Here is a 12665-nt window from a genome sequence, read left to right as displayed (position 1 = left end):
CAGGAGATCACAGTTCAGTTCCTGGTCAGGGCACATTTCTGGGTTGTGGGCTCGATCCCTAATACAGGAGGCAGCCTATCAATGATTCTCTCTCATCATTGATGTTTCCATCTCCCTCTTCCTCTCCCTTCCTCTCTGAAATCAATAAAAATACATATATATTTTTTAAAAGGAATGTGTCAGAATTCTTGGAGAGAAACTTAAATACAAGGTAGGGCAAAAGTAGGCTTACAGTTGTGAGTAGGGGAAACACAAAGTTTATTATTGTATTTATTAATTATTAATTACTGTGTTACTTTCCATAGGAACAACTGTAAACTTCCCTTTGCCCCACCCTGTCCACATCCCTGTGCCTGCCTCAGAAATGCCAGCTGGGCGGTTCTGGGCAGGACCTGGGAGCCCTATTTTCTAGTTTGCGCAGTGATTCTTAGCCCACCCTCACTGAGAGGCGCTTCCTAGGTCTTGTTTACTGGTGTCTTGGCTTACACTGGACCTCAGAAAGCCTCTCCAGCTACTGCCATTCGTCAGACAGGGTTTTCATTGGTCTTAATAGCCATTTGATTCTTTTTAGATTAGCTGATAACTGCAAATTTGTGATATTCATATGAGATGGAAAGTTGCTTTGTCAAACTCAGTCTTGTGTGAGACCATAGCAGAGAAAGATTTAAAAGTACATTTAGAGCAATGCCACTCCTAGATAAATACTCCAGAGAATTGAAAGCAGGTGTTCAAACAAAAACTTGTGCATGAATGGTCATAACAGCACCATTCACAACAGCCAAAAGATGGACGCAATCTAAGTGTCTGTCGGTTGACAGCTAGGTAAGCAAAATGTGGTGCCGCCGTAAATGGAATAGCATTCAGCCATAAAAAGGAATGAAGCACTGACACACGCTATAGCGAGGATGGACCTTGAAAACATTATGCTGAATGAAAGAAGCCGGAAACAAAGGCCACCCATTATATGGTTCCACTTATAGGAAAATACCCCAGCTAGACAAATCTATAGAGACAGAAGGCAGATGAGTAGTTTCCAGGGTCTGGAAGGATGAGAAATGGGACTTACTGCTTAAAAGGGTTTGGGGTTTCATTGGGGGTAATGAGAATGTTCTAGAACCAGGGAGTGGTGATGATTGCACAACACTGTGGATGTACTAAATCAGCCGTGGGCAAACTACGGCCCGCGGGCTGGATCCGGCCCGTTTGAAATGAATAAAACTAAAAAAAAAAAGACCGTACCCTTTTATGTAATGATGTTTACTTTGAATTTATATTAGTTCACACAAACACTCCATCCATGCTTTTGTTCCGGCCCTCCGGTCCAGTTTAAGAACCCATTGTGGCCCTCGAGTCAAAAAGTTTGCCCACCCCTGTACTAAATGCTGTTATTGTACACACTTGAAATGGTTAAATGGTGATCTTGATGTTATGTGAATTTTATTACACTTTAAAATACATACAAAAAAGTGCATTTCATGACTGAGTTTGTATGTAAAAGTTCGAGTCTTCTTTCGGGCCCCTTTTCTTCCTTTAATTCTGAGTTCATTTGATAGTTACCAGCAGTTTTTAAGCATTTAAACTGCAAGCTAAATGCATCCTCCAGGTAAAAAATAAATGATATAGCCCAGCTGGCGTGGCTCAGTGGTTGAGCCTCGACCTGTGAACTAGGAGGTCACGGTTCGATTCCAGTCAGGGCACATGCCTGGGTTCCGGGCTCGATGCCCACTGTGGGGCGTGCAAGAGGCAGCTGATCGATGCTTCTCTCTCATCATTGATGTTTCTATCTCTCTCCCTTCTTCTCTGAAATCAGTAAAAATACATTTTTTAAAAATTAAAAATAAAACAAAAGGTATGATAGATATTGGTGATCTTGCTGATAATTTCTCATATTTAATCATTCTTCCTGAACTTCATTTGAGCTTTCAATGAATGCAAGCAGACATCCTTTCTCATCGGCAGGGCACTGGTGAAGTGATGGGTGCCTTTAGAATATGCATACATCAAAACCTACTTTAAAGGTCTCTCTGGAAGGGTAATGCCCCGAGGGAATTGAGATCTAGTAGTGGACAAGCAAACTGTGTGGGGCAGAAGGTTTTATCATTTTAGAATCCCTCCTTATCCAGAAAATGAAGGTCCTTGTGCCTTTTTTCCTTTAGCATCCTTTTTTGCTCAGCTGCCAGGAGCACAGGTAATTTTTGCCCATCGACGCTCCCAGCAGAAGTCATTAGCTATATGACTGCAGTGAGTCCAAGTGAAACTAGAGCGGAAGGTTTAAGAAAACAGTTCAGGAATCGTTTAGGCCCTGGAAATTGTGTTCTTAAGAAAGCTTTACAGATGGCTCAGTTGGGGATGATAGGAGTGGTTTAATTTCACATTTTAATAGACAGTTAAAGCCAATGAGTCTTACTTGAGAATAATCAAGAAAATTTGCCTTTACACGGTGATTATCAGAAACCACCAAGCTAGTGATTTGGTTGCGTTTAAGTTTCCTCGCGGCATTTTAAGAGATTTCACATGGATGAAAGCCTAGCGGAGGTCTCCTCTGGAACATATTGTTAAAAAAGGCTCCTTTGCAGGGAAGATCAGCATCCTCTGTCGGCGTCTTGCAGAGCGCTGAGACCTCCTGGAAAAGCTGCTGGTGGACGGTTTCTTTTGCCGCCTCTGGCCGTGCTTCTGTTTTCAGAAGGGTTTTCTTCTTTCTTCTTTTTTTGTTTTTACCTTTCCTCTTGTTTTGTCATTGGAAACAACCTAATATGCATCAGTCAACAAAATACTTCTTAGTAGAAGCCGTGTGCTCCTTCCCCCATACATTATTCTGGGCTGCTGTGGGCAGTGGAGCTGGAGTTTGGAGAAGGTAGTAATCTGCATCGAATTCAGGAGGACCAGGCACTGCTGGGTTTTCACGGTGAGGAAAGAGATGCCTACCCAACGTTGGACAAAGGCCTCTCTTGATCATTAGCCATACTCCCCACTTGGCCTTCTCCATTGCAGGGTCCCAGGGTCACCGAGAACAGGGCTCTCAGGAGCGGGGTCCCAGGGTGGGGCCGTGGAGGACCAGGCCGTGGCATTCCAGGGAGGAAGGCAGTCTGAAAATCTACGCTGGACGTCATCGTATCATCAAAGCAGAGATTTTTTCAGGGATAACAGCACCTAGGTCAGTGGTCGGCAAACTGCGGCCCCTTGAGTGTGGCTCTTCCACAAAATACCACGTGCGGGCGCGCACGTACAGTGCGATTGAAACTTCGTGGCCACACTCAAGGGGCCAAAGAGCCGCATGTGGCTGCGAGCCGCAGTTTGCCGACCGCTGACCTAGGTTGAGTAGTGGCTGTTTGTGAAGTGTGGGCTTTAGCAGGCATCATTTGGGAGGTGATGAAAATATTTGCAGTTCACCTGTTATTTATAAGGGTTTTTGAAAAAGAGCTTAACCAAAAGTTTCACTTGTAAAACAGGTTTAGTGTTCCAGAGTGCAGCCGAGGCAGGTGGCATTCGAAGGGCATGAACTTATTTTTTTAAATTGTCCAAATATCTTAGTGTATCCTGTCTTCGTTTTGTCATCAACTGATATAATTTCATCCAAATATTTCATTATGAGACTTGGAAGAGTGCATAATACAAAGTGATGACTGAAAAATATTTAGTAGACGGGTGACTGAATGATACAAAACAGATTCATGGCTATGCCTTTGCCCCTTCGTGTTCCCAGACCATAGCGAGGCAGCTGGCGGAGATCCTGTTGCGGGGGATGTGTGAACAGAGCTACTGGAACCCTCTGGAGGACCCGCCATGCCAGTCGCCTCTGGACGACCCTCTCCGGAAAGGAGCCAACACAAAAACCTACAGCCTCAGCCGGAAAGCCCGCGTCTACTCAGGAGAGAAGTATGGGAGCTGATTCCTCATTTATCTATCAGGGGATGGGAGGGAAGCTTTGGGAAAATTCAACGATGAGTAGAAGCTCAAGGGCAGATATTTTTCCCCTGAAAGAAAACCCGATGAAGAAGTCTCATTGACCAATTTAAGCGAGGTGCCTCATTATTCCTCACACTTTCAGCAAATGTCTGTGCACTGGTGAGGGAAAGGCTCTCATCTCAGCCGTTGCTATTGGTCTTTGACTTCTCAGTCCGTTTATCGGAAGAACCCCAGCGTTGTATGCAGTCAGTGAGAAAGCTAGTTGTAAAGTCAGCAAGTTAACTTTGTACTTTGCTTCAATTCCTTCATCTTTTTGTTTAAAAAATTTTTTTTAAACTGAATTAGCTATATGAAGGAGAATTAATGTGCGAGGGATTGGAAGGTGCTGTCTCCTTAGAACTTCTTGGTTATTTTAAGTTTTAAATTTGGGACTCGATCACCTGTGAGGATAATGGGCTAGTGAACCGCTGTAGCCTCTACCTGGGTCTCCCCAGGCCGGGAAAGGAGGGGAAGGAGGGAGAGAGACCGTGAGAAGGGCAAGCAGGCAGGAACGATGTGGGCTTATTCTTGACTTTTCCCTCAGAGCCTTTACTTCCCATCTTTGCCTGTTCTTGTAAGGACAAGGCACGATGGCATTTCAGAATCTCTCCATGAAGGAAAGGGAACATGTATAAATAAAGAGGGAAACCCTCTCCGGCTGTTGTCAAATTAGAAAAATGGCCGAGAGACCGCAGGCCCCAGAGAAAGCACCGATAGTCACGGGGGGCGGGGGGAAGGTGGTTAGGGGGAGGGAATAGATTTTTACTACACGTGTACCTTCTGAAAGTGGTTATTGCACTGTCAAGGGACAGCTTTTCTCAAAGTACCTGTCTCTTAGTCCTCTTAAGCATCTCTCTTCCTCATCATCATGATCAGTTTGCCTTTCTTGTACAAATTCAGACAAGTGAGCATATTCTTAACGTTTTCCCTGGGCTTATTTTAATTTCATTTTTATCCTCCTTTTTCATGGCCTTGTTGAGCCATGAGTTTGCCTAATTCACAGCCTGTTTATTCCTTAGTCCTTATCTGGATTCATAGAACATGTGTTCTTGCAATTCCCAAGCTCACTTTACAATGCTGACCCCTTTTTATGAACTATTTAGAAGTAGATTTGGGTTCATTTTGAAAGTGATATTTATATCTTAAAAATAGACCCTACATTTTTTTTCTGCTTTAGATGCCTCATAATAGACAGGCATATGAGGTACCAGGTATATTGAGGAAGTCAGTTCTTGCTCCCTGCCCAGATCAAGGTGGACAGATGGAGGACAGGTGGAGGGAGCGCGCTCTCTGTTTGGATGCTGTTCCAGTGTGGCCTCCCCCATCGAAGGCAGAAAGCTCAAGCTTCTTTATTTCCTAAGCCACTAAGACTCTTCTAGCAGCAGCTTCCCCATCTGTGCAGGGAGAATTGTGGAGGCAACATGCAGATCTAGAAAATGCAGTTACTAGGTAAAGGAACCATTTTCATACCAGGACTGGTTACTGAGTCACATGTTTCATTTCAGACAGATACACACATGTGGGTTTTTTTTAATCATTTTATTGAGATGTAATTCACATACTATATGTACCATTCACTTATTTAAATTGTACCATTCAGTGACTTTTAATATAGTCATATAGTTGTGCTTACATGACCACAATCAATTTTACAACATTTTCATGTGCAAGTGATTGGAAGGTGATCAGCCAAAATCAGCCCAGAACCCCTGAGCTGTCCTCCCTACCCACCTTCCTTTGCATTTGAATTTTGGAGTCAGTTCATTTCAGGAAAGAAAAATGCAACTGGGATTTTGACAGGAATTTCATTGAATCTGTAGATCAATTTGATACGTATTGCCATCTTAACATTATTAAGACTTCTGATCCATGAACATCAATTTCTTTCTATTTATTTAGGTTTTCTTTAATTGCTTTCAACAATTTGTAGTTTTCAAGGTATAAAGTTTGTACTTCTTTTGTTAAAACTTATTTCTAAATTGGTGTGTGTGTGTGTGTAATTTTTTTATGCAATAGTGAATTGAATTATTTTCAATATATTTTATTGATTTTTTACAGAGAGGAAGGGAGAGGGATAGAGAGTTAGAAACATCGATGAGAGAGAAACATCGATCAGCTGCCTCCTGCACATCTCCCACTGGGGATGTGCCCGCAACCCAGGTACATGCCCTTGACTGGAATCGAACCTGGGACCTTTCAGTCCGCAGGCCGATGCTCTATCCACTGAGCCAAACCGGTTTCGGCAATTATTTTCTTAATTCCATTTTTGGGTTGATTCTATTGATTTTTGTATACCACAATCTTGCTGAATATTCATTAGTTCTAATAGTTTTTAGATTCCTTAGGATTTTTTATATATAAGATTATGTCATCTGCAAATAGAGATTAGTTTTGCTTCTTTCTTTCTAATCTGAATGTCTTTTATTCCGTTTTCTTTCCTAATTGCCCTGGCTAGGACCTCCAGTACAATGTTGAATAGAAGTGACAGAGTGAACACCCTTCTATTGGTCCTGATCTTAGGAGGTGAAAAGCATCCATTCTTTCACCATTAAGTTTGTTGTTAGCTATGGGTTTTCATAGATGCCCTTTGTCAGGTTGAGGAAGATCCCTTCTATTACTAGTTTGAGTATTTTTTTTTCATGAAAGGGTGTTTTAAATCTATCAAATGCTTTCTCTGCATCTATTGAGATAATTGTATGAGTTTTGTTCTCTCTTCTCTTGATGTGATGTGATGCGATAATTACATTAATTGACTTTCAGATATTAAACCAACTTTGGATTCTCGGGTAAATCTCACTCATCATGGTATATACTTCTTTTATTTATTGCCAAGCTTGACCTGTTAGTTTGGAGAGGTGATGAAGATATTAGTTGAGGGTTTTTACATCAATATTCATAAAATACATTGCTCTGTAGTTTTTCTTGTGATATTTTTGTCTAGTTTTAGTATTAGGGTAATACTGGCCTCACAGAATGTGTTGGGTAGTGTTCCTTTTTCTTCTACTTTTTAAAAGAGTTTGTGGAGAAGTGGTATTAATTGTTTTTTAAATGTTTGGTAGAATTCACCAGTGAAGCCATCTGAGCTTTTGTATGTGGGAAGGTTTTCATTACAACTTCAGTCTCTTTACTCATTATAGGTCTATTAAGACTTCCTGTTTCTTCTTGAGTCAGTTTTAGTAGTTTTTGTCTTTCTATAAATTTGCTTGTTTCAGCTAAGATATCTAGTTTGCTGGCATACCATTGTTCATAACATACCCTTATATATTTTTTTATTTCTATAAGGTTGGTATAGTCGTGTCTTGTCTTTCACTTCTCATTTTAGTAATTTGAGTTTTCTCTCTCTCTTTTTGGGTCAGTATAGCTAAAAATTTTATCAAATTTTGCTGATCTTTTTGAAGAGCCAATTTTTGGTTTTGTTTATTTTTTTAAAAATTGTGTATCTACTCTCTTTTTTTCATTTATTTCTGTACTATTTCTTATTCCTTCAGTTATTACCATCAATTTTTAACTTTCTAGTTTTGCATGTTCACAATCCTACTTCTGATTTATTATAAAGAGAGAAAAGCTGTTGGGTTATATTTGTTTTGGGGCTTCTATTACCAAGGCAGGACTCTCTGATCAGCCAGTTCTCAAAAGGACATTATCACCAATTCACTTGAATACAAAGCAAACTTTAGTGGCACAGATCCTAAAACATGGTGAATTTTTACCAAGTGAACACATGCATGTAATTAGCATCCTGATCAAGAAATAACTCAAAAAGCCCTCTTTATACCGTCTCCCAATGACTACCCCTACCCAAGGGTGACTCAATCCAGACTTCTATCATAAGAATTAGTCTGGTTCAACTTTGAAACATATATTAAACTTTTTGTTTAACTTTTTTTTTTTTCTCTCCCTTGGTATCTTCCTGGAGTTTTTTTTTATGTATTTGGTTGCTCCTGCATGGGGTGCATATATGTTTATTAGGGTTATATCCTCTTGTTGTATCGATCCCTTTAGTATTATGAAGTAGCCTTCCTTATCTCTTGTCATGGCCTTCACTTTGAGGTCTATTTTTTTTTCATTTCCATTTGCCTGAAAGATATTTTTCCATTTCTTCACTTTCAGTCTGTGTGAGTCCCTTGTTCTGAGGTGGGTCTCTTGTAGACAGCATATATATGGGTCATGTTTTTTTTTATTATTTTTTTATTTTTTTTATTTTTTTTATTTTTCGCTAAAAGTATTACAAAGGGTATTACATAAGTGTCCTTTTTCCCCCCCACCCTTGACAAGCCCCTGCCCTCCCTTACCCCCCAGTGTCTTATGTCCATTAGTTATGGTTATATGGATGCATACAAGTCCTTCGGTTGATCTCTTACTCCCCTCCCTCCTGTCCCCCAACCCTCCCTGGCCTTCCCACTGCAGTCCGACAATCAGTTTGAGGCAGCTCTGTCACTGTATTTATTATTGTTCAAAAGTTTGTAATGGCCTTAATTATCCATGAAAGAGTGAGATCATGTGGTATTTTTCCTTCATTGACTGGCTTGTTTCACTTAGCATAATGCTCTCCAGTTCCATCCATGCTGTTGCAAATGGTAAGAGTTCCTTCTTTTTAACAGCAGCATAGTATTCCATCGTGTAGATGTACCACAGTTTTCTAATCCATTCATCTACTGATGGGCACTTAGGCTGTTTCCAGATCTTAGCTATGGTGAATTGTGCTGCTATGAACATCTGGGAGCATATATCCTTTCTGATTGGTGTTTCTGGTTTCTTGGGATATATTCCTAGAAGTGGGATCACAGGGTCAAATGGGAGTTCCATTTCCAATTTTTTGAGGAACCTCCATACTGCCTTCCATAGTGGCTGCACCAGTCTGCATTCCCACCAGCAGTGCACAAGTGTTCCTTTTTCTCCACATCCTCTCTAGCACTTGTCGTTTGTTGATTTGTTGATGATGGCCATTCTGACAGGTGTGAGATGGTACCTCATTGTTGTTTTGATTTGCATCTCTCGGATGATTAGTGACTTTGAGCATGTTTTCATATGTCTTTTGGCTTTCTGAATGTCCTCTTTTGAAAGGTGTCTATTTAGATCCTTTGCCCATTTTTTGATTGGATTGTTTATCTTCTTTTTGTTAAGTTGTATGAGTTCCCTATAAATTTTGGAGATTAAGCCCTTATCAGATATGACGTTGGCAAATATGTTTTCCCACGAGGTGGGTTTTCTTGTTGTTTTGTTGATGGTTTCTTTTGCTGTGCAGAAGCTTTTTATTTTGATGTAGTCCCATTTGTTCATTTTCTCTTTAGTTTCAACTGCCCTAGGAGCTGTATCAGTGAAGAAATTGTTTTGGCATATGTCTGAGATTTTGTTGCCTTTGTATTCTTCTAGAATTTTTATGGTTTCCTGTCGTACATTTAAGTCCTTTATCCATTTTGAGTTTATTCTTGTGTATGGTGTAAGTTGGTGGTCTAGTTTCATTTTCTTGCATATATCTGTCCAATTTTCCCAACACCATTTATTAAAGAGACTATCTTGGCTCCATTGTATGTTCATGCCTCCTTTGTCAAAAATTAATTGAGCATATTGGTTCGGGCTAATTTCTGGACTCTCTATTCTATTCCACTGATCTATATGTCTGTTCTTGTGCCAGTACCAGGCAGTTTTGAGAACAGTGGCTTTGTAATACAGCTTGATATCTGGCATTGAGATCCCACCTACTTTGTTCTTTCTCAGGATCGTTGCAGCTATTCGGGGTCTTTTTTTATTCCAGATGAATTTTTGGAGAGTTCGTTCTAGATCTTTGAAGAAGGCCATTGGTATTTTAATGGGAAGTGCGTTGAATGTATAGATTGCTTTGGGTAGTATGGACATTTTAATGATGTTGATTCTACCAATCCAAGAACATGGTATGTTCTTCCATCTGTTTATGTCTTCCTCTATCTCTTTTTTCAACGTCCTGTAGTTTTCTGAGTAGAGGTCTTTAACCTCTTTAGTTAAGTTTATTCCTAGGTATCTTAATTTTTTTGGTGCGATGGTAAATGGGATTGTTTTTCTAATCTCTCTTTCTGAAAGTTCACTATTGGTGTATAGAAATGCCTCAGATTTCTTGGGGTTAATTTTGTATCCTGCTACATTGCCAAATTCATGTATTAAGTCTAGTAGCTTTTTGATGGAGTCTCTAGGGTTTTGTATGTATAATATCATGTCATCTGCAAATAAGGACAGTTTTACTTCCTCTTTTCCAATTTGGATGCCTTTTATTTCTTCTTCTTGCCTAATTGCAATGGCTAATACTTCCAGTACTATGTTGAACAGGAGTGGTGAGAGTGGGCATCCTTGTCTTGTTTCTGTTCTTAGGGGAAATGGTGTTAGTTTTTGTCCATTGAGTATGATGTTGGCTGTGGGCCTGTCATATATGGCTTTTATTATGTTGAGGTATGATCCTTCTATTCCCACCTTTCTGAGAGTTTTTATCAAAAATGGGTGTTGGATTTTGTCGAATGCTTTTTCTGCATCAATTGATATGACCATGTGGTTTTTTTCTTTCAATTTGTTTATGTGATGTATTACGTTTATTGATTTACGGATGTTGTACCATCCTTGCATCTCTGTGATAAATCCTACTTGGTCATGGTGTATGATCCTTCTGATGTACTGCTGGATCCGATTTGCTAAGATTTTGTTGAGGATTTTGGCATCTATGTTCATGAGGGATATTGGCCTGTAATTCTCTTTCATTGTGATGTCTTTACCTGGTTTTGGTATTAGGGTGATGCTGGCTTCATAGAATGAGCTTGGAAGTGTTCCTTCCTCTTGAATTTTTTGTAGTAGTCTGAGGAGGGTAGGTTTTAGTTCTTCCTTGAATGTTTGGTAAAACTCCCCTGTGAAGCCGTCTGGCCCTGGGCTTTTGTTTGCTGGAAGCTTTCTGATGACTGCTTCAATTTCTTCCATAGTTATTGGCCTATTGAGGTTTTTAGATTCTTCCTGATTGAGTTTTGGAATGTTGTATTTTTCTAGGAATTTGTCCATTTCCTCCAGGTTGTCTAGTTTGTTGGAGTAGAGTTGCCCGTAGTATTGTTTAACAACCATTTGTATTTCTGTGGGGTCTGTTGTTATTTCGCCTCTATCATTTCTGATTTGGTTTATTTGGGACCTCTCTCTTTGCTTCTTGGTGAGCCTGGCTAGGGGTTTGTCAATCTTGTTTATCCTTTCAAAGAACCAGCTCTTGGTTTCATTGATTTTCTGTATTGTTTTTTTGGTCTCTATTTCATTGATTTCTGCTCTAATCTTTATTATCTCCTTCCTTCCGCTCACGCTGGGGTTTTCTTGTTGCTCTCTTTCTAATTCTTTGAGTTGTAGAGTTAGATGATTAACTACCATTTTTTCTTGTTTTTTGAGATAGGCCTGTAGAGCTATAAACTTCCCTCTCAGGACTGCTTTCATTGTGTCCCAGAGGTTTTAGATTGTTGTGTTTTCATTGTCATTAGTGTCCAGGATGTTTTTAATTTCTTCTTTGATGTCATCGGTAACCCAATCAATATTTAATAACATGCTATTCAGCTTCCAAGTGTTTGAGTATTTTGGGTTGTTTTTATTGTAGTTTATTTCTAACATTATGCCATCGTGGTCTGAGAAGAAGCTTTTTATGATTTCAATCTTCTTGAATTTGTGGAGACTTTGCTTGTGACCCAATATGTGGTCTATTTTTGAATATGTCCCATGAGCACCTGAGAGGAATGTATATTCCGCAGCCGTGGGGTGAAGTGTTCTGAAGATGTCAATTAAGTCCATCTGATCTAGTGAGTCATTTAGGATTGCTGTTTCTTTGCTGATTATTTGTCTAGCGGATTTATCCAGTGATGTCAGTGGTGTATTAAAGTCCCCTACTATGATTGTATTGTTGTCGATCTCTCCCCTGATATCTTCCAGAAGTTTTCTTATGTATGTGGGTGCTCCTGCATTGGGTGCATATATGTTTACCAGGGTTATATCTTCTTGCTGTATTGATCCCTTTAGTATTATGAAGTGGCCTTCCTTATCTCTGGTTATGGCCTTCACTTTGAGATGTATTTTGTCAGATATAAGTATTGCTACCCCAGCTTTCTTTTCCTTTCCATTTGCGTGAAAGATATTTTTCCATCCCTTCACTTTCAGTGTGTGTGAGTCCCTTCTAATGAGGTGGGTCTCTTGTAGACAGCAGATGTATGGGTCATGTTTTTTTATCCATTCAGCCACTCGATGTCTTTTGGTTGGAGCATTTAGTCCATTTACATTTAAAGTTATTATTGAAAGGTACTTGTTTGTAGCCATTTCTTTTTTTGTGTGGCTGTTTTCTTTCTGAGCTTTTTATTTCTTCTTTTTACACCAGTCCCTTTAGCATTTCTTGCATTGCTGGCTTGGTGGTGATAAACTCCCTTAGCCTTTTTTTGTCTGTGAAGCTTCTTATTTCCCCTTCAATTTTGAATGATAGCCTTGCTGGATAGAGTATTCTTGGATTCAGTCCTTTGCTTTGCATCACTTTGTAGATTTCCGTCCATTCTTTTCTGGCCTGATGTGTTTCTGTTGAGAAATCATTTGATAATCTAATGGGAGATCCCTTGTATGTTACTTTCCGTCTCTGTCTTGCAGCCTGTAAGATTCTCTCTTTATCCTGAACATTTGCCATGGTAATTATGATGTGTCTTGGTGTGGGTCTTTTCGGGTTCACCTTGTTTGGGACTCTCTGGGCTTGTGTG

General features: G+C 39.9%; 1 protein-coding gene across 1 annotated transcript in view; it reads left to right on the top strand.

Annotated features, from left to right (window-relative positions):
* TTC7B (tetratricopeptide repeat domain 7B) overlaps positions 1-12665 on the top strand; it is a 146438-nt gene that overhangs the window by 57970 nt on the left and 75803 nt on the right. Inside the window, exon 6 of the mRNA XM_023745863.1 lies at positions 3704-3876. Coding sequence (XP_023601631.1) covers positions 3704-3876 — 173 coding nt within the window. The remainder of the gene's footprint in view (positions 1-3703; positions 3877-12665) is intronic.

This window comes from Myotis lucifugus, unplaced genomic scaffold (genome assembly GCF_000147115.1).
Source record: "Myotis lucifugus unplaced genomic scaffold, Myoluc2.0 scaffold_593, whole genome shotgun sequence".
Classification (NCBI taxonomy): domain Eukaryota; kingdom Metazoa; phylum Chordata; class Mammalia; order Chiroptera; family Vespertilionidae; genus Myotis; species Myotis lucifugus.
Note: the sequence above shows the minus strand (reverse complement) of the source record. Positions and strands in the feature narration are given on the sequence as shown.